This window comes from Colletotrichum orchidophilum, assembly GCF_001831195.1.
Source record: "Colletotrichum orchidophilum strain IMI 309357 chromosome Unknown Scaffold_80.1, whole genome shotgun sequence".
In the NCBI taxonomy this organism is placed as follows: Eukaryota; Fungi; Ascomycota; class Sordariomycetes; order Glomerellales; family Glomerellaceae; genus Colletotrichum; species Colletotrichum orchidophilum.
In genome coordinates, this window is record NW_019173036.1 from 1 (window position 1) to 16,790 (window position 16,790).

Sequence of the window (16,790 nt, forward strand, 5' to 3'; positions counted from 1 at the left end):
GACGAGTAACAGGAAGGCTAGCCATAGGGAGAAGATGACGAAAGTCCACTTGGGCGAGCCGTAGAGAGTCAGACCGAGAGGGACTTGGATGATGCCGAGGAGCGCAATGAGCCGCCCGCTCCAGCGGACGCAATCAGACGCGCAACGACGACACATCTTACCCATCCTCTCCCGACACCGTCCTGCCGTCGTGCGAGCCAAACGACGATCCTGCCTTCTCCTTCTCTGCCAACTCCACCGACGGCCTGTCGACCCCTACATACCTTCGAGGCGATTCTAATCCAGCATCAAGCCTACCTGCGCGCCTGCAGACTGGCTTCCTCGCCTCTGCCGAGTACGCTTCAAGCACAGCAGCCTCATCACCCTGTGGTGTTGCCGACCTATCCATTGACAGCGACCGAGGAGGCGACATTTCTGGCAACGAGACTGGCACTGCGCTGACGTCCCATTCAGCCAGAAGCCGGTCTCCCTTCAACGTTTCTCGCCGCGCCATCATGACCAGTGATGCCAACCCTCACCAGCGTTCTTCCTCTCCCTTGAAAAGAAGAGCCTCCAGCATGGATCCCGACGCCGACGTCAGTATGAAGGAGGAGGATATCGAGATGGCCTCCACCCAGCAGCAGCAGTCCGCCGGGGATGCCGAGTCTGCCCCGACTTTCTCCAACACTCACTTGCCCAGGGCTATGAGTGTCGATCTGCCCGATAATGTTGCAAAGGGAGCATCCGGCACACGCAATGATAAGGGTACGAGTATCTACGGCTGTGGGACTGTAAATGGCTGTTAGCTGACCAAGGTTTTCCGGTAGATCTCCCCCCTCTCGAAGATCAGATCAAGACCATCCAGACCCTTCTCAAGGCCTTCAACGACGAACCCCCGAAAACAGGCGATGTCGCATACGTCGTGTCGAGATCATGGGTGGAAAAGGCTTTGGCGCTTGGCGGAGACCCCAAGTTTGCCAAGAAAGAGACGACAAACGAGCCGCTGGGTCCTGTGGACAATTCAGATCTCATTCTCGAGGTCCTGCCGCAGCCCAATGGTGACGACTTTGTCCGGATGAAGCCTGGTACGGGCATGGAGGAGTGCGAGCTCTTCCCGGAAGACGCCTGGACGCTCGTCTCGGAGTGGTATGGTGTCGGCGACGGACAGAAGCCCATTGTGCGCAGTGCTATCAACGCGGCGCCGGACTCAACGAGCGAGAAGAACATCATGTTCGAGCTGAATCCCCCCGTCTTCACGATTCACAGACTCTGGTCCATGTCGAGCCCTATTAAGATTGACGACAAGCTCAAGAGCAAGGAGCCCATCGTCCTAGTCCGGAGTGCGACTACACCTTACAACCCGTTCTACAAGGAGCTCAAGGAGCTCGCAGGCGTGTCTCTAGACCAGAAGATGCGCGTCTGGCAGCTCGCCCAGAAGCCTGCGGTGCAAGAGTCATCGCCCCGATCGGCCCTTACACCACCCGACTCGCCAAATCCGGACAAGGACGGTGAGAGCTCTTCGGACCCCTGGCAGCATATGCTCGTGGAAGTGCACAACTTTACAAAGGTCAACGGCGGAGACCGACAGGTGGTGCCTGCCGTGGATAACACTGCCAACCCCAACTACAACGGCAACTCTCCCCTCTCTGTCTACGGACTGATGCAGGACATGACTCTTGTCATTGACGAAGAGCTCGCCAAGACTACGTGGGTTTCGAACTACTTCAAGGGAGGCAAGAACGACAAGGTCCTGGCGTCCAGAGGTTCTGCCACGAGCCTCACCGCTCCAGGCAAGGCCACCAGCAGCGGAAGAAGCAGCCCTGCTCCCCAGGGACCCGTTACTAGAGGCCGAACCCAGCAGAAGAAGAAGCCTGGCCGCGGTTTGGGCGCCGTCGGTCTTCAGAATCTCGGCAACACCTGTTACATGAATTCGGCTCTGCAATGTGTTCGCAGCGTTGAGGAGTTGACAAAGTACTTCTTGACAGATAAGTACAAGGAGGAACTCAACAAGGGCAACCCTCTCGGCTACAAAGGACAGGTGGCCATGGCTTATGGTGGACTCCTAAAGGAGATTTACAACGAGTCGAGAGGCGCTGTCAGCCCTCGCGACTTCAAAAACACGGTCGGTCGCGCTCGCGCCACTTTCCAGGGCTGGGGTCAACAAGATACCCAAGAATTCCTCGGCTTCCTCCTCGACGCTTTGCAAGAGGATCTCAGCCGTATTCAGAAGAAGCCTTATATTGAGAAGCCGGACTCTACGGATGACATGATTGGCAACGAGGAGGCCATTCGCAAGATGGCCGAGGAGGTGTGGGACATCACTCGGAAGCGCGATGACTCCGTTGTCGCAGACCTCTTCACCGGTTTATACAAGTCGACTCTTAAGTGCCCGATGTGCGATAAGATCAGCATCACTTTCGACCCGTTCAACAACCTTACACTGCCGCTGCCTATGGAGGACATGTGGAGCCGGCCTGTCAAGTTTTACCCACTCAACGATGCGCCTGTGCAATTCGAGGTTGAGTTGTCGAAGCACAGCACCATGGAGTTGTTGAAGAAGGTCCTTTCGGACAAGACTGGTGTGCCTGTGGAGTTGTTGCTCGGAGCAGAGGAGTTCAAGGGCAAATTCTTCAAGGTCTACGCCGACCACACCTCGGTCTCGGAGGAGATTCAGTCAAACGACATTCCTGCTTTCCATGAGCTGGAATCGTCTCCGACAAACTTCCCTCCCAAGCAGAAGAAGATGGGAACACCCAGCTCGATGCTGGAGATCAGCGATGAGCCATGGGTTGACCCTCGTACTGAGCGGATGGTGGTCACTGTGCTTCACCGCAAGAAGACGGGCAATAACTTCCGAATGAGGGGAGATGATATTGCGTCGCCTCCTCACTTCATTGTTCTCACGCCCGATGAGGTAAGCTCGGCGCCAGTTTTGTGACGTTTGTGTGTGATACTAATAGCATTACAGTCCCGCAGTGAAGATGCCATTCGTCGCAAGGTTCTGGAAAAGGTTGCATCGTTCTCTACCTGGTCTGAATTTGAGGAAACCGACGGCAGCACGGATGCAGACATGGTTATCACGTCCCAGTCCGATGCTGATTCGTCAGGAGACAGTAAGGTTGGCTCCAACTCAGTCGAAGGCGAGGATGACTTGGTGAACGTATCTGTCGGCGCAGGCGAGCAACAGCAAACTGAGCGGCGGACCCTGAAGCAGTTCAACACTCGTCGTCCGAAGTGGGCGGATTCCAAGGAGTATCTTCCGCCTCATCTCCAGAACCTGTTCGACCTCAGCTACTTTCACGAGACTACTGATTACGGGATGCCCACGGGCTGGAACACGGTAGACGACAATAAGAATTTCCGTCCCCTGTCATCCCGCGCCCCGGAGATCCCTAACGAGGATTCCAACAGTCCTGGCTCCACCAACGGTGCGGATAGCGAGCATGATAGCGTCAGCGAAGAGACTACCCCGCAGTCCATCGAGGAGCAGACTCGCATGGCGGACGAGTCGGAAGAGGACGAGCCCGTTCGCGTGATCAAGGTACGTGTCTCTAGTGGGCAAAATGATACCATATGAAGAGGTGGAAGCTAATGATACGCAGCCTATGAGTCGAGGAAGAGGTAACCACAAGGTCGGTGGAGCTCGTCGAAAGAATAACAAGGGCAACAAGACCTACGGAAAGAGGGGCGGTAAGCGTCGCAACAGAGACGTGCGGAACAGCAAGGAGCAGTCTTTCCACGTGGTTGATGTTGAGCCTCAGCCGTCGCCTGAGGACGACGTTCGCGGTGGTCCGCTCGTACGTCTGGATGAGGGCATTGTCGTCGATTGGTCCGAAGAAACTTGGGACTTAGTCTTTGGCAAGGAGTCATTGCGCGACACCGACGACAACCGCGGCTCAAAGACCTTTACCGAAGTGGAGGTTCTCGAGGACCCAATCTTGAAGCAGAAGCGTAAGTCGAGGCTGGCTCGGAAGAAGCAGGGTATCACCCTTGAGGAGTGCTTGGACGAGTTTGAGAAGGCCGAAGTGTTGTCTGAGCAGGATATGTGGTATTGTCCACGCTGCAAGGAGCATCGACGCGCTAGCAAGAAGTTCGACCTCTGGAAGACGCCGGACATTCTAGTTGTTCATCTGAAGCGGTTTAGCAGTGCTGGCTGGCGCCGCGACAAGCTTGACGTTTTGGTCGACTTTCCCATCGAGGGCCTTGACCTTCACAAGCGCGTTCTCTGCCAGGAGACGGGCAAGGAAGAAATCTACGACCTCATCGCGGTTGACGATCACTTTGGTGGTCTCGGCGGTGGTCACTACACTGCTTACGGACGAAACTTTGTTGACGGCCAGTGGTACAACTACAATGGTAAGTCCAACCTCGAAAACGAGAAAATCTCACCCCCAGACATGGTGCTCAACGTTTCCTAGATACCTCGGCCACCAAGACCTCGCCCGAGAGCGTCGTTACCAGAGCTGCCTACCTGCTCTTCTACCGGCGTCGGTCCGAGGGCCCCCTGGGCGGCCCTCGCTTCAAGGAGATCTTCGACAAGTTCGACAAGGATGGAGAAGATGACGATGAAGAGGACACCGATTCGGGGGAAGATCAACGTCTCGTCGGGGGCTCCTCCCTAACTGGATCGTCGAGACTTGGGATCGGAGCCGAAGCAACTCACCCGCGCGGAAATCGTGGTTTGGCTAGTAACACAATGTCCACGGCCAACCCCAGCGCAGAGGATGAGCTGCCTCCATATGAGGGTAGCTCCAGCACCAATGTTGGTAGCGACAACATACAAAATAGCATAGAGGATGAGGGCATCGGCATGACTGACTACACTGGAGGAGCGACTGCGTTCTCGGCCACGCAGGGCTGGAACTGGAACTCTTTGGACTCCGCTGATGGAACGAACAACTCTCTTGGTCTGGACGGCTACGGCAGCGACGATGCTCAACCCGACTCTTCAGACGAGCGCGAAACCGGCAACGATGCTGACATGCAGTTCGATGAGACCATGGGAGATTACGAGACTGTCAATGACGAGGCGCCTCCGCCGCCCGACTTTGGCGCTCAGGTCGGCCTCTCGGAGATCCAGAACGCCGCCTGGGCCCGTCAGAACAATACCGAGGTCATTTCTGTGCCGGCTGCTGGTGACGATGCCGCGTCCACAGAGGCAGCAGAGATCCATCTTGATGACGAGGCGGAGCCGCAGCAACAGCCTAGTCGGTCACAGTAGTTCCTGTCGATGGACCTGCTATGATGCTGCGAGTTTTTGTGATTACGGAAAAAAGGCGTGTTGTCCGCTTCGGCATCGCAAAGGGAACGAAGAGACGCCTGGACATATACCAAGACGAGAGCGCAGCAAATGTGCTCACGGGTTCATGAACAATTACCAGGGGGTTGGTTCATGAAGGGAAGGAGACATTACACAAAACAAAAGCAAAAAGGATACAATGAGGCGTAAATAGAGATAGAGTCCCCCTCATGCCCTGGCATATACGAGGCTAGTCTTTCATGGCCTCGTTGGTTTTGTTGGAGTATCGGTTGCATGACGGCACGTGTGTATGACTTTTGATTATTACGTTACGCTATAAGAGGATATAGCACATTCGTAACAACTGGCTATGCATCTTGAACGTGAATGATGTCTTCTTGTGACTGATGTTTTTGAGTGGTTGCCGTTATTGTGGTGTTCGTTGATCACGGACACAGATCGTATGAGCGAGGCTCCATCAATTGGAGCTTACGTCTGTTGAAGAGAAGAGAAGACCTGAAACGAGTGATTTAATCAAGATGGTTGCTAACATGAATGACCAATTCTCACTTGAATATTATAGTTCCTCGTCCAAGACCCAGGAACTTGGTTGGTCAGAGTCCGTATTCTAGGGTACCTGTTGTCAATGGATTGCAGCACACAGCGTAACTGGCCAGACATTCCGTCCGTGCTCCATGGGTGGGTCTCCAATCCGGTCGACGGGGCATCAATTCTTCCCGACGAATGACAGCAGGTGTAATCAATTGCTCTAGGAACTCCAAGCTATTCCCAGAAACCCGATCAATCTGGTTGAAACCAGGACCGGAATCGACCGACCCCCCCCCCCCCCCCCCCCCCCCCCGCACCCTACCCTCCCCCCCCCGCCACCCCCCCCCCCCCCCCCCCACCGCCGCCCCCCCCCCCCCCACCGCCCCCCCCCCCCCCCCCCCCCCCCCCCCCCTTCGAACCCGAACCAATTCCTCTCCCAATTGAGCCAGCACAGCCATGTTGTCGGCATCCAGACGAGCGACGGGCGCCCTGTCGCGGCAGCTCCGCATTGCCTCGAGACCTTTTACAGTGTCGACGACGGTCCGCACGACCGAGAGACCCGCCGTCGTCGAGAAGAACGAGGCCGCGACGCCCCAGGTCGCCGATAACGCCGTCCCCGAGACCGTCGGCCAGGCGCCCAACAGGTCGCTGATCTGGTCACGCAGCCAGAAGCCCCGCGCCGATGCCATGACTGGCCCGCGGTTCGAACAGACCGACTTCTCCCTCCAGGTGAGACCCGAGACCAGCAGCACTTTGCCGACATGAAAAAGTGACTGGGATGAAACTCTGGGGCTGACATATTCGCTCGCGCAGCCACAACCTCACTCAGCAATTGAGCTCATTCACAAGGAGCCTGTCCGGTGGACTCACCAGCGCGTCGTTGCATGTGACGGCGGTGGCGGCCCCTCTGGCCACCCTAGAATCTATATCAACACGGACAAGCCGGAGATTTCCAGCTGCAACTACTGCGGCCTTCCTTTTGTATGTGCTTCCCATACGTTCCCCGCCATCTATATTACTGGATCGGAGTCATGGTGCGTGCAGTCGAGCATTGAGCTAATTGAATTGAATCCAGGCCAACGAGCACCACCGCAAGCACCTCGAATCCCTCCCCGAGACGTCGTACCCCCTCGCATAGAGACATCCAAGTCGTGGACGGTGAACGAGAGTTTTTAGAGCAGCAGAAGGTGCAGCAGCATTGGGACGAATGACGAAAAGAGAGCGTCGAAGCTTGGTGCGCTGTGCGGCTGGCAGGCCGTGTTGTGTAGATATAGCAGGATCAGTTGCTTCGGATAAACCAATTTCACACATTTTTTCCAAAGACGAGCAGAGTCTGAGTAGTGAAGCTGGCGGATTTGATGTGTGCAGACGGAAGTCACCATCGAAATGCCTGGAGCACCGAGGCTAAGTGGCACTGATTGTGTCCAGCCCGCCATCTGATATGCTGCCCTACGTCTTTGAAAATATATTCGTTTGTGGCAATGGCTTGGAGATGAGAATATGATCGTTGAGACCGCTTAGGAATTGGATGCAGATGTGGAAAGGTTCGCCGATACCGATTTACTGGACAGCGCGCTGTGACACAATTGAGATTCGTCATCGTGCTGTGAGCACTGGCTTCAAAAGTACCAAGAAATGCACCTCGAGGTTCTGCTGGCGTTGAATATTTGTGACACGGGGTATTACACAAAATTGAGCCTCCCACCGAATCAAGCCCAAAAGGCAGCAAGTATTATCCAAGCTAACATGCCGTGTGATTTCACGGGTCCGACCGAGGTCATGTTACTCTCGCATCCTTTGCGTACGTCAAGAATTGTCCAATCTGCTGCTTCCGCAACTCATCTGACCTCACTTATCCATCGAACCTGCCCCACCAGATTGGGGACCGCGCCCGCATCAATTTCACCTCCAAGTCAACCAGCAAACATGTCTCCGACACCTCACAACCGCAACCAGACCTCGCAGACAACGACCCTGCTCATCCTCTGCTTCATCATCATCTGCCTCTTTCCGAACCTATTTCATTTTCTCTGGAACTTACCCCTCACGGCCCTTGGATACGCATTCTCGACAAGTAGCAGTAGCTCAAAGGCGACAACCCCACGTCATACCCCACCACCACCGCCAACTCTCTCATCCGCACCGACAATGACGGGCTCCTGGTTCCAGAAGCAGCTCACGCTGCCCGCTCGCTCGCGCGGCTCGTACCTCATCACCGACGAGATTGTTGGCGCGCTGCCCGAGCTCAAGAACTACAAGGTCGGCATCCTGCACTTGTTCGTGCAGCACACGAGCTGCGCCCTCAGTCTCAACGAGAACTGGGACGACGACGTCCGCGCCGACATGAGCGACGCGCTGGACCGCATCGCTCCCGAGGCCGGCCCCAAGGGCCAGGAGCTGTACCGTCACAGCGCCGAGGGTCCTGATGACATGCCGGTGAGTTTTGGCTTGTCCTGCGTTGCTGTTGTAGTGGCTGACGTCGTCTATCTAGGCTCACATCAAGAGCGCCCTCGTCGGCGCGAGTGTTACTATCCCGATCAAGGATGGTAAGCTGGTAAGTCAAACGCAGGCGGTCGGATGCCAGAGTCCCAGCTCACTTACATCACCTAGGCCACCGGCACCTGGCAAGGAATTTGGTACCTGGAGTTCAGGGCCAGCAAGCACCAGCGCCGCCTCGTGGCCACTATCCAGGGAGAGCCCAAGGCGTGAGTTTCCCCCCGGACGTTTATACAGATAGAAAGAAAAAGAAGAGTAAAAAAAAATCACCGATTCCCCTTTGAAACTGAGAATACCATTCTATACGGTATCGATGCAAATGTAGAGTCAAACCTATTGTACAGTCCCACCGGTCTACTTATGGCACTTTTGTGACCTACGCCAAAACGCCTCGCCCCGATCCCATTTCGTGAGAAGTCTCCCGCCGTCGCCGATCCGCAACGTTTACTGCTGCTCGCCGTGCTCATCCTCCTCCCCCTTGGCCTCTTGCATATCCGTATCATCCCCGCTCGCCAACACCTTGATCCTCGGGACGTAGCCTTCCGGTGCGCTGGCGCCGGGTGTAGCAGCGACGATGTTGCCGTTGTCGTCGACGAACTCAAAGTTGTATCTGCTGAGGAGGTGGGGAATCGCGGAGAGCTGCGGTCCGTATCGCGCGGTGTTGTCGTAGAGCTCAAACAGGGGGACTGCGAGGAGCTTCATGTTCTTGGGGACACTAAGCACTTCTGTTGTTGTTGGGAAAGGGAAGCAAAAAGGTTAGCCAAGATTTCGTTTCGGCGCGACAACTGTGCTCGGGGGGGGGGGGGGGGGGGGGGGCGGGGGGGGGGGTGGGGTGGGGGGGGGGGGGGTGGGGGGGGGGGGGGGGGGGGGGGGGGGGGGGGGGGGGTTTCGTAACGTACTGCTCTTGGGCAACTGGATAAAGTAGAGCTTCTTGCATTCCTTTGGCCGAGTGACATGCGCCGGGACAAAGGGGTACATGAAGGTCTCAAAGTTGGGACGCCACCACTGCGCCAGGCAGTCGCCGACCTGCCAGTCGGCCGGCTCCTCGCCCTCGCCGATGCGGCCGACGGGGGCGAGGCGCTCGTCGAGGCGGGCCTTGAAGCCCTCGACCTCGTCGTCCTCGGGGCGGAGGTAGTCGCCGGGGAGCTTGAAAAAGGCGTTTGCGATCTGGAGCATGAGGATGTGCGGGTGGTTGTGCTCGTGGCAGACGAGGATGCCCTCGCAGGTGCGGCGCATGCCGTGCTGGGTGTAGTGCTCCTCGAGGCGCTTGAGGCGGGCGATGACGGAGGGGTCCTCTTCGGGCTGGGTCTCCTTGACGCCGAAAGTGTAGTTGGACAGCGGGTACAGGCGGATCGTGTCGGGCTGGTTCGAGTTGAAGGAGAGGGGGATGATGGGCGCGTGGCCCGATTGCAGGGCCGTGGTCGTGATTGTCGACATTATTGTTGTATTTCTCTCTCGTCTTCTTGTTTTCTTCCTTTGTTCTCTTTCGTGGGATGCGTTTGATGGCGGGAATGGCTCGTAGGGAAGTTTTGCAGCTGATACCAGGTTCGGGCTTTGGAAGAGGGCGCGTTGGACAGGGCTGGGGGAAGCTGAGCTAAAGCACGGAGGTGTTCAAGCTTCCACGATTCGACCAAGAGGCATAGAAGGGCGAATGCGGAAGGCGGTAAAGCTTGGACCCCTGGTGGCCCGGCCCCACCCTATGGACCCTCTTCACCGAGGTGAGCGGCCTAAGTCCAACGACATATCTCGCCTTACATCGTGAAGCACAATCATTCTACAATCGTGTCTCTTTCGAGTCTCTATCCTAAAGGTCAAGTTTATTTTGGAAGAGGCGCGTTGCATAAGTCATACGATTGACAATTCGCAGCTTCTCGAGAAAATCAAAACAGATGGCAAAACGGCGGCTCATACACTATCATTACTATCTCAATAAACTACGCCTGTTCTTACCCCTCTATGTTCTCCTTCCCCATGTCTATTATCTATGACACCATGGACTGGAGGTAGTATTTACTCCCTTAAAATGGCTCTCTACAGCCGTGATTAATATCAGTGAACGATGCACTACTGAGGATCATAGAATAAAGGAATAAAGCCTAGGTGCACTCACAGGTCTTCTAAATGGTACCACTAGATCATGTTCAAAAGAGAATCGTCCAGCTTCAAAGTCTACATGGAACTTTGAGGGAAAAAGTCCATTCAGGGCAATGGTTCATCACGCCTTGAGGCAGAGCACACAGCAGACAGACACGCCTTCTGTCAGTTTCCAAAACCAAGTAGGCAGTAGCGCCTGGCTTACTTCTACTTATTTCGTTTGAGGAAGGAGCTCTCGCCTCTGGAAGTTCCCAGCCTTTCTAATTATCCTCCCACACTGGCCACCGCCAAACTTCTTCCCCATCTTCATCCACCGCAGGAATTGCAGTCTCACCTAGCTTCCACACATCAATCCTAGATTTCGACGCTCACACAGAAGGCTTCATATTTTCAGCATTTGCGACGGGGTTCCGCTGCTCCAGCTTGGTAAGTTACATCCTACTCTGACAAGGACCAGCAAAGGAGACAGGAAGTTCTGTTCTCGGTGGCATTACTGAGATCAAACATTTCCCTTACCTCTCTCATTTTTCCCCTCTTGTCAAAATTCTCAGAATAAATCACGCCCTGGATCATGAAATTTCCTCCTCTCTCGTCACACCCCAGGTCTACATCAAGATTCCCTTCAACAAACATCACGAGACACATTTTGAGCTTCCCCCTAAATTCTTCGGACAAAGGCTCCTGAGGAATCCTCATCTGCACCATACCTTGCTCATTTTATTTTTAGTTCCCATTGCTTGTTGAATTAACCGAAGTTTTACATCAGCACCGCCATCATCAAAAATCAAGTGTTGTACCAGCAAGCGGCGACGATGGAGGAGAATGATGATCATGCTGCGATCTCCATGAGCGCCATGGCTCACAAGAAGCTCGACGAGGCCAAGACGAGCATGGACGCTACAAAGCTTCGAGAGGTGAACTCCAAGACAACCCACCTCCTAGGCAATATCCGCTCAGCCTTGATCAACATCTCGGATCTCAAGCGCGCCAAGCAGTGGCGTGAGAATGTTGAAAAGCTCCAGAGCGAGTACAAGATGCCTCGGTTTGTCATCGGCGTTCTGGGAGATACCGGATCTGGCAAGAGCTCCCTCATCAATGCTGTGTTGGATGAGGAAAGAGTTGTTCCGACCAACTGCATGCGGGCCTGCACAGCTGTCATCACGGAGATTTCGTGGAATGACTCCGATAATCCGAGGAACAAGTATCGAGCCGAAATTGAGTTCATTACCCAGGCTGAATGGACGACCGAGGTCATCGCCCTCCACCGCGATATCCTTGACCACGACGGCAAGCTTTCTTCGGATATCAGAAATGCGGACAGCGATGCTGGAATCGCATATTCGATCTTGAAGTCTGTCTACCCAAAGCATACTGATCAGCAGCTCAGAGACATCGACCCTGCTGTTCTTGCAAACTTCACAAAGGTGCGAGAGGTGATTGGAAAGACCAAGGTTGTGGAAGAAGCCGAATGCGGTCCTTTCTACACCAAGATCCAGGCTTTCGTGGACTCGGAGGAGAAGCGCAACAAGTCCGGCACAGGAGTTGAGAATGCTGAGCCTCAGGAGCTGGAGATGGCGTATTGGCCCCTCATCAAGGTCGTTCGTGTGTTCCTGAAGTCAGAGGTCGTATCGACCGGCGTGGTTATTGTGGATCTGGTACGTAATTAGAGGCTACTACGTTGACTTTTCATTTCATCTAACATCAGAATAGCCTGGAGGACGCGACTCGAACGCTACCCGTGCTGCCGTCGCCGCAAAGTATGTCAAGGAGTGTTCGAGACTGTGGGTGGTCGCACCCATCACCCGTGCGGTCGATGACAAAACGGCCAAGACCCTCATGGGTGACCACTTCAAACAGCAATTGAAGTACGACGGTGCTTACAACAACATCACCTTCATCTGTACCAAAGCAGACGACATTGCTCTGGATGAGGCAGCCCCGAGTCTTGGCTTAGTGGATGTCATGGCGAAAGAGCAGGACCGAAAGGACGCAATGGAAGTTGAAATTGAGCGCAAGAAGAACGAGCTGAAAACTCTCGAGGTCCAGAAAGTGAGCGCCCAAGAGAAGTACAGCAGCATCAGCTACGATTACGATACTTGGAATGGACTTCACAAGCAAGTTTCGAAGGGACAGATGACCTTTGCTCCAATGGAGTCTCCTCGCAAGCGGAAGCGGTCCCAGCCTCGCCCCACAATAGGACCTGCAATGACTAAGAAGGTAAAGAAAGAGTCTGATCTAAGTGACACGGAGGAAAGCACCGATGACTCGGATCTCGACGCCGATGAGTCCAACAATGATGATGACGGGGACGGACCCGAGCCTTTGTCAGCCGCAGAGACGCTCAAAAAACTTGAGGAACTCAAAGCGTCCAAGAAGACTGCTCGTGAGGAGAAGCGTCAAGTAACCAGACAGATGGCTCAGATCAAGAAGGACATCAAGGATATTAGCAAGCAGCGTTCGGCTATCAAGATCAACATGTACCGAACTTGCATTCAAGGCCGTAATGAGTACTCTCGCGAGGCGATCAAGGAGGACTTTGCGTTTGGTTTGAAGGAGTATGTATTTGCATTGCCATTCTATGGACAGGGAATGACTGACAAGGTTGTGTATTTAGGTTCGATGAAGAACTTCTGGCTGAGCAGCAGCAAGAAATCAGAACTCGCCAGCAGGTCGAGGTGGAGAACCCCGACTACGAGGAAATCGGCAAACACTTGCCCGTCTTCTGCATCAGCAGCCGCGGCTACCAGCAGTTGCGAGGTCGCATGAAAAAAGACCATCGTGTTGTGGGCTTCACTTCCCTCGATGATACTGGAGTTCCGGGCCTTCGTGGCCACACCCTTGAGCTGGCCGCGACCATCCAGGCCAGCCACTTTCGCCACCATCTCAGCGAGATTTGCCGTCTGCTGGGAGCGCTGGATCTCTTTTTGGCGGGAGACGCCGCTAACCTTAAGCTTTCTGATAATGAGAAGAAGCAGGAAACCAAGAGCTTGGGAACTGCTCTGACCAAGCTGGGAAAGGTACGTCCGCGAAAACGATCACATCATGAGACATGAGAATGCAGCTGACTGTGTCCCAAGGCACTCGGTGAAGCTGTTACAAAGTGCATGGAAGATTGCAAGGCAGTCGTTGGGAAGAATGTCCTGAAGAAAACCAGCAAGGGTGCCGCGAAAGCCTCTGAGAAGGCCGTGTCTACTGCTGAAGGTTGGGGCGCGAAGCACGACGCCGGAGGTCTTCGCTACGGCACATACAAGGCCACCTGCCGTCGCTTGTAAGTGTTTTCTCGCGATATCCTGAGTGAGAGGACGTGACTCTAACGTAGAGCAGTGGTACCTTCAAGGGTGCAGCGGGCCTCCGTGACTTCAATGAGGGTGAGTTCTGCGCTCCACGACTTGCGCCTGCATGGAGGACCTCTAACACGTAGTAGATCTTCTCAAGCCCATGAAGAACTTTACTGCCCAGGAATGGGACTTGGCCTTCAACAGCCGCTTGCCTGATAAAATTTTGGCACTTGCCAGTTCTACCAAGCATCTGATCGACTCCTTCCATGAGCGCATGAAAGATCGCCGGTTTCTCGTCGAGAATAACGACTTGGTGAACGGATTTCTCGTTGTTATTCTGGCCGCTCAGAAGGAGAAGCTCGCCCATACCGCCAAGAAGCATCAGAAGTTGATCCAGAACGCCCAAAAGGACGCCAATCGTCTCTTCGGCCCCGTCGTCCAGCGGGCCATGCGGGTAGCTTATGACGATTGCGTCGACTTCAAAGGTGAGTACCGCAATCCCTTGAGGGTGTAGACGCAGACGGCTAAACAAGTCCAAACCCCCAAGGAACCGGATCTTTCATCCTCATGAAAGACCGCATGAAGACTCATGTCGAATCGCAGAAGGATAGTATGTTCAAGAACGCCGCCGGAGATGTAGAGAAGGCCGTCAACGACATGCTCACGACCCTCGAGAAGACGATCCGCGACGACACCAAGAGCATTGTGAACACCATGCAGGAGGACTACGTCGGTCTGATTGGAGAGGTGGCTTCCAAGGCCGACAATCGCGCCCGAAAGGTGCTGAGCCCTGTGCTCCGCGACTTTTACAAGAACCTGATTGTCGCCCTCACTCCCGCCAAGGAAGAGGCCGCCACCCCCGAGCCGATCGACCTTGAGCTTGACGTGGGTGATGGTAGCGACGACGAGTACCAGCCCGATGAAGGCATGAGTGATTGATGATGGGATAGGGGATTTTAATTCGGTTGTGATTTAGGAATACTTCTCGTGGCACTTCCGGAGTGACGGGCTATGGATACTCAGACTTGTTGCTTGATGATACTAGCTCCTGCATCATAGCACTTCAGGTTGTGGTATGATGATGACAAATGGCTATGAGGAAACCGCTCGATTGGGCATTGAGTTAGGATTCTGATAGGAAATGAATGGATTATTAAGGAAAACATAACGCAGTGGCGAGGAAGGACGTACGTTGAAAAGATCACCATTTTGGCAAAGAGCAGTTGCTCCTCAATCGCCAGCAGCTCAAGATGAGCAGCGACCACTTACAATGCGAGCTCTTCTAGACCAAGCCGTAGGTTCCGTTTCATCACTTTTCGCCACCTTCATCCACCTCAGCAGCCAGCAGTCTGTCGTCGACAATTCATCTACTTCTTATGTGAGCACGCAGGAACGCTTGGTGTATCTACCCACGCCTCCTCCATCTTATACCAGACGCCACTGTGCGAAGCCCAATTTTTGGACAGACAGGCACACGGCAATTTAATAGACCTTCTCCTCATCTATAGAGTGTCTTCTTTTCAAGCAAGCTCACCAACCATTCCACCAGTGACCAGAGCACCCAAGAGACACGGTCGGCTCCGAGCGCCGGCGTCCGTAGAGGCTGTGTCCCCGGATAACCCTTGCAGACAAAACCGTTGGCGCGGCGTGCGGCACGTAAGGTAGGTAGCACACGGAAGGCCCGTCAGTATGACCGCACCGTGCAGCGTTGACAGCGGGAGAGCGGCGTCCAGTACAAAAAAAACTCCCCGGTCTAGAACACGCCGACGGGACTTTTTTTTTTTTTTTTTTTTTTAGGGGGGGGGGGGGGGGGGGGGGGGGGCGGGGGGGGGGGGGGGGGGGGGCGGCTGGCCGCCCGCGGGGAGGGGGGGTGGGGGGAGGGGGGGGGTTTTTTTTTTTTTTTTTTTTTTTAAAGGGTAAGGGCTGTGGCAGGCGAGACGGGACGGTTGTGTACAGCTTACAGACCAACAGAACGGGCTGGCCAAAGGAGAAAACATGACTGCTCACACCGGCACTGGGAGTTTTTGGTCTCTGTGGTTGGCTGTCCCCGACGTTGTTGTGTGGCGTGGGCTTTCCCATTGGGTGTCGACTCGCAAGTTCTCTCACCACAAATGGCACCGCCATAAGCACCCGCCACTGGGATGTTGCAATCGGACATTAAACTGGCATTCTCGGTGTAGCCAAGGCATGGCCATTACCGCCCTCCTTCGCCCCTCGACGTGCAATGCGCACTGCTTGTTGATAATCCGTAGGTGACACCGCAACGCTGGTTAAGCGAAAGAGCATTGCATCACTATCTGCGTGAAATAAATTGCAAGTCCAGGGGTGGGAGGGTGGACCACTGCTGAGAATGCGAGTCATCAATCTGCCCGAAAGCAAGGCGAACGTGTTGCGCAAGCGGGCCGAACGAAAAGCAAGAAGTTTCTTTCAGCTTTGGGGATCCCGTGACCCGTGGAGCCCGTCTTGTCCCCGTGGAGAGGTCACGGGGTTCCGGGACCGGTGAGAGGGGGCGGCCAGTCATGCGCCGCGGGGGGGTGACGGCCGCGTGACACCCAAAGAGCCGGACTCGGTCAGGGAAAGGAGGTCAAGGTCCGGCGGGGGGAGAGGGGGAGGCACGGGGGGGTTCGACGTGGGAGGCTCCCTCGCCCAAAGCAACACTTGGCACCACTTGCTCGCCAACGAACCTGGGCAGAGCAGCCCACCACGTCGCCAAAGAATGCCACCTTATCTGCGGGCGGAGGCGTCTGGGAAAGTATGTCGGAAAGTCAAATTCTTTGCTTCCCACCCCATCCATGCTGACGACCTTGTCCGTCGTGGGGTCTCCTTTGGCGAGGACCTCTGACGTTGAGATACCCCTCGCCTTTCGCGTTGTATCCGTGCAACGCGCGGTGTAGCTGCCAATGCTTGTGCAATGAGTCTTAACCTTGCTCGTCTTTCTCTTGGAAGGGGGGGGAGGGGGGAGGGGGGTTGCGTGGCTTCTCATCCGAGAGGTAAGGTAGGTAGGTAGTCAAGCAGATCTTCATCCAAAACAGACCCTGCGTTATCAGCGAAAGCTAGAGCCTAAAGGAATCGTTCTCGGCGATACTGCATAATAGGTTTGCTGGAGCAGTTCGGCAACCTCCGATTTGTGTTTGTGAGCGGCCGTCTCAAGAGGG

General features: G+C 54.9%; 5 protein-coding genes across 5 annotated transcripts; 4 read left to right on the plus strand and 1 right to left on the minus strand.

Annotated features, from left to right (window-relative positions):
• Positions 1 to 113: 113 nt before the first annotated feature.
• On the plus strand, positions 114 to 5,200 carry CORC01_09026 (ubiquitin carboxyl-terminal hydrolase; the record flags this gene model as incomplete). The annotated part of the gene is made up of 5 exons (XM_022620656.1): positions 114 to 744; positions 807 to 2,893; positions 2,948 to 3,520; positions 3,582 to 4,335; positions 4,398 to 5,200. Coding segments are annotated over 5 exons (4,848 nt in total), but the record flags the coding sequence as incomplete, so codon positions are not given.
• A 1,023-nt stretch (positions 5,201 to 6,223) lies between these two features.
• CORC01_09027 (zinc-finger domain-containing protein) lies at positions 6,224 to 6,905 on the plus strand (the record flags this gene model as incomplete). The annotated part of the gene is made up of 3 exons (XM_022620657.1): positions 6,224 to 6,496; positions 6,581 to 6,748; positions 6,843 to 6,905. 3 exons carry the CDS (start codon positions 6,224 to 6,226, stop codon positions 6,903 to 6,905), a joined length of 504 nt encoding a protein of 167 aa, XP_022472756.1.
• Positions 6,906 to 7,693: 788 nt separating this feature from the next.
• On the plus strand, positions 7,694 to 8,476 carry CORC01_09028 (uncharacterized protein; the record flags this gene model as incomplete). Its single annotated transcript, XM_022620658.1, has 3 exons — positions 7,694 to 8,203; positions 8,259 to 8,321; positions 8,378 to 8,476. The coding sequence occupies 3 exons, from the start codon at positions 7,694 to 7,696 to the stop codon at positions 8,474 to 8,476; spliced, it is 672 nt and encodes a 223-aa protein (XP_022472757.1).
• A 231-nt stretch (positions 8,477 to 8,707) lies between these two features.
• On the minus strand, positions 8,708 to 9,700 carry CORC01_09029 (cleavage and polyadenylation specificity factor subunit 5; the record flags this gene model as incomplete). The annotated part of the gene is made up of 2 exons (XM_022620659.1): positions 8,708 to 8,988; positions 9,163 to 9,700. 2 exons carry the CDS (start codon positions 9,698 to 9,700, stop codon positions 8,708 to 8,710), a joined length of 819 nt encoding a protein of 272 aa, XP_022472758.1.
• Positions 9,701 to 11,169: 1,469 nt separating this feature from the next.
• On the plus strand, positions 11,170 to 14,574 carry CORC01_09030 (uncharacterized protein; the record flags this gene model as incomplete). The annotated part of the gene is made up of 7 exons (XM_022620660.1): positions 11,170 to 12,012; positions 12,068 to 12,912; positions 12,972 to 13,374; positions 13,435 to 13,625; positions 13,682 to 13,725; positions 13,782 to 14,120; positions 14,183 to 14,574. 7 exons carry the CDS (start codon positions 11,170 to 11,172, stop codon positions 14,572 to 14,574), a joined length of 3,057 nt encoding a protein of 1,018 aa, XP_022472759.1.
• Between the last annotated feature and the right edge of the window lie 2,216 nt (positions 14,575 to 16,790).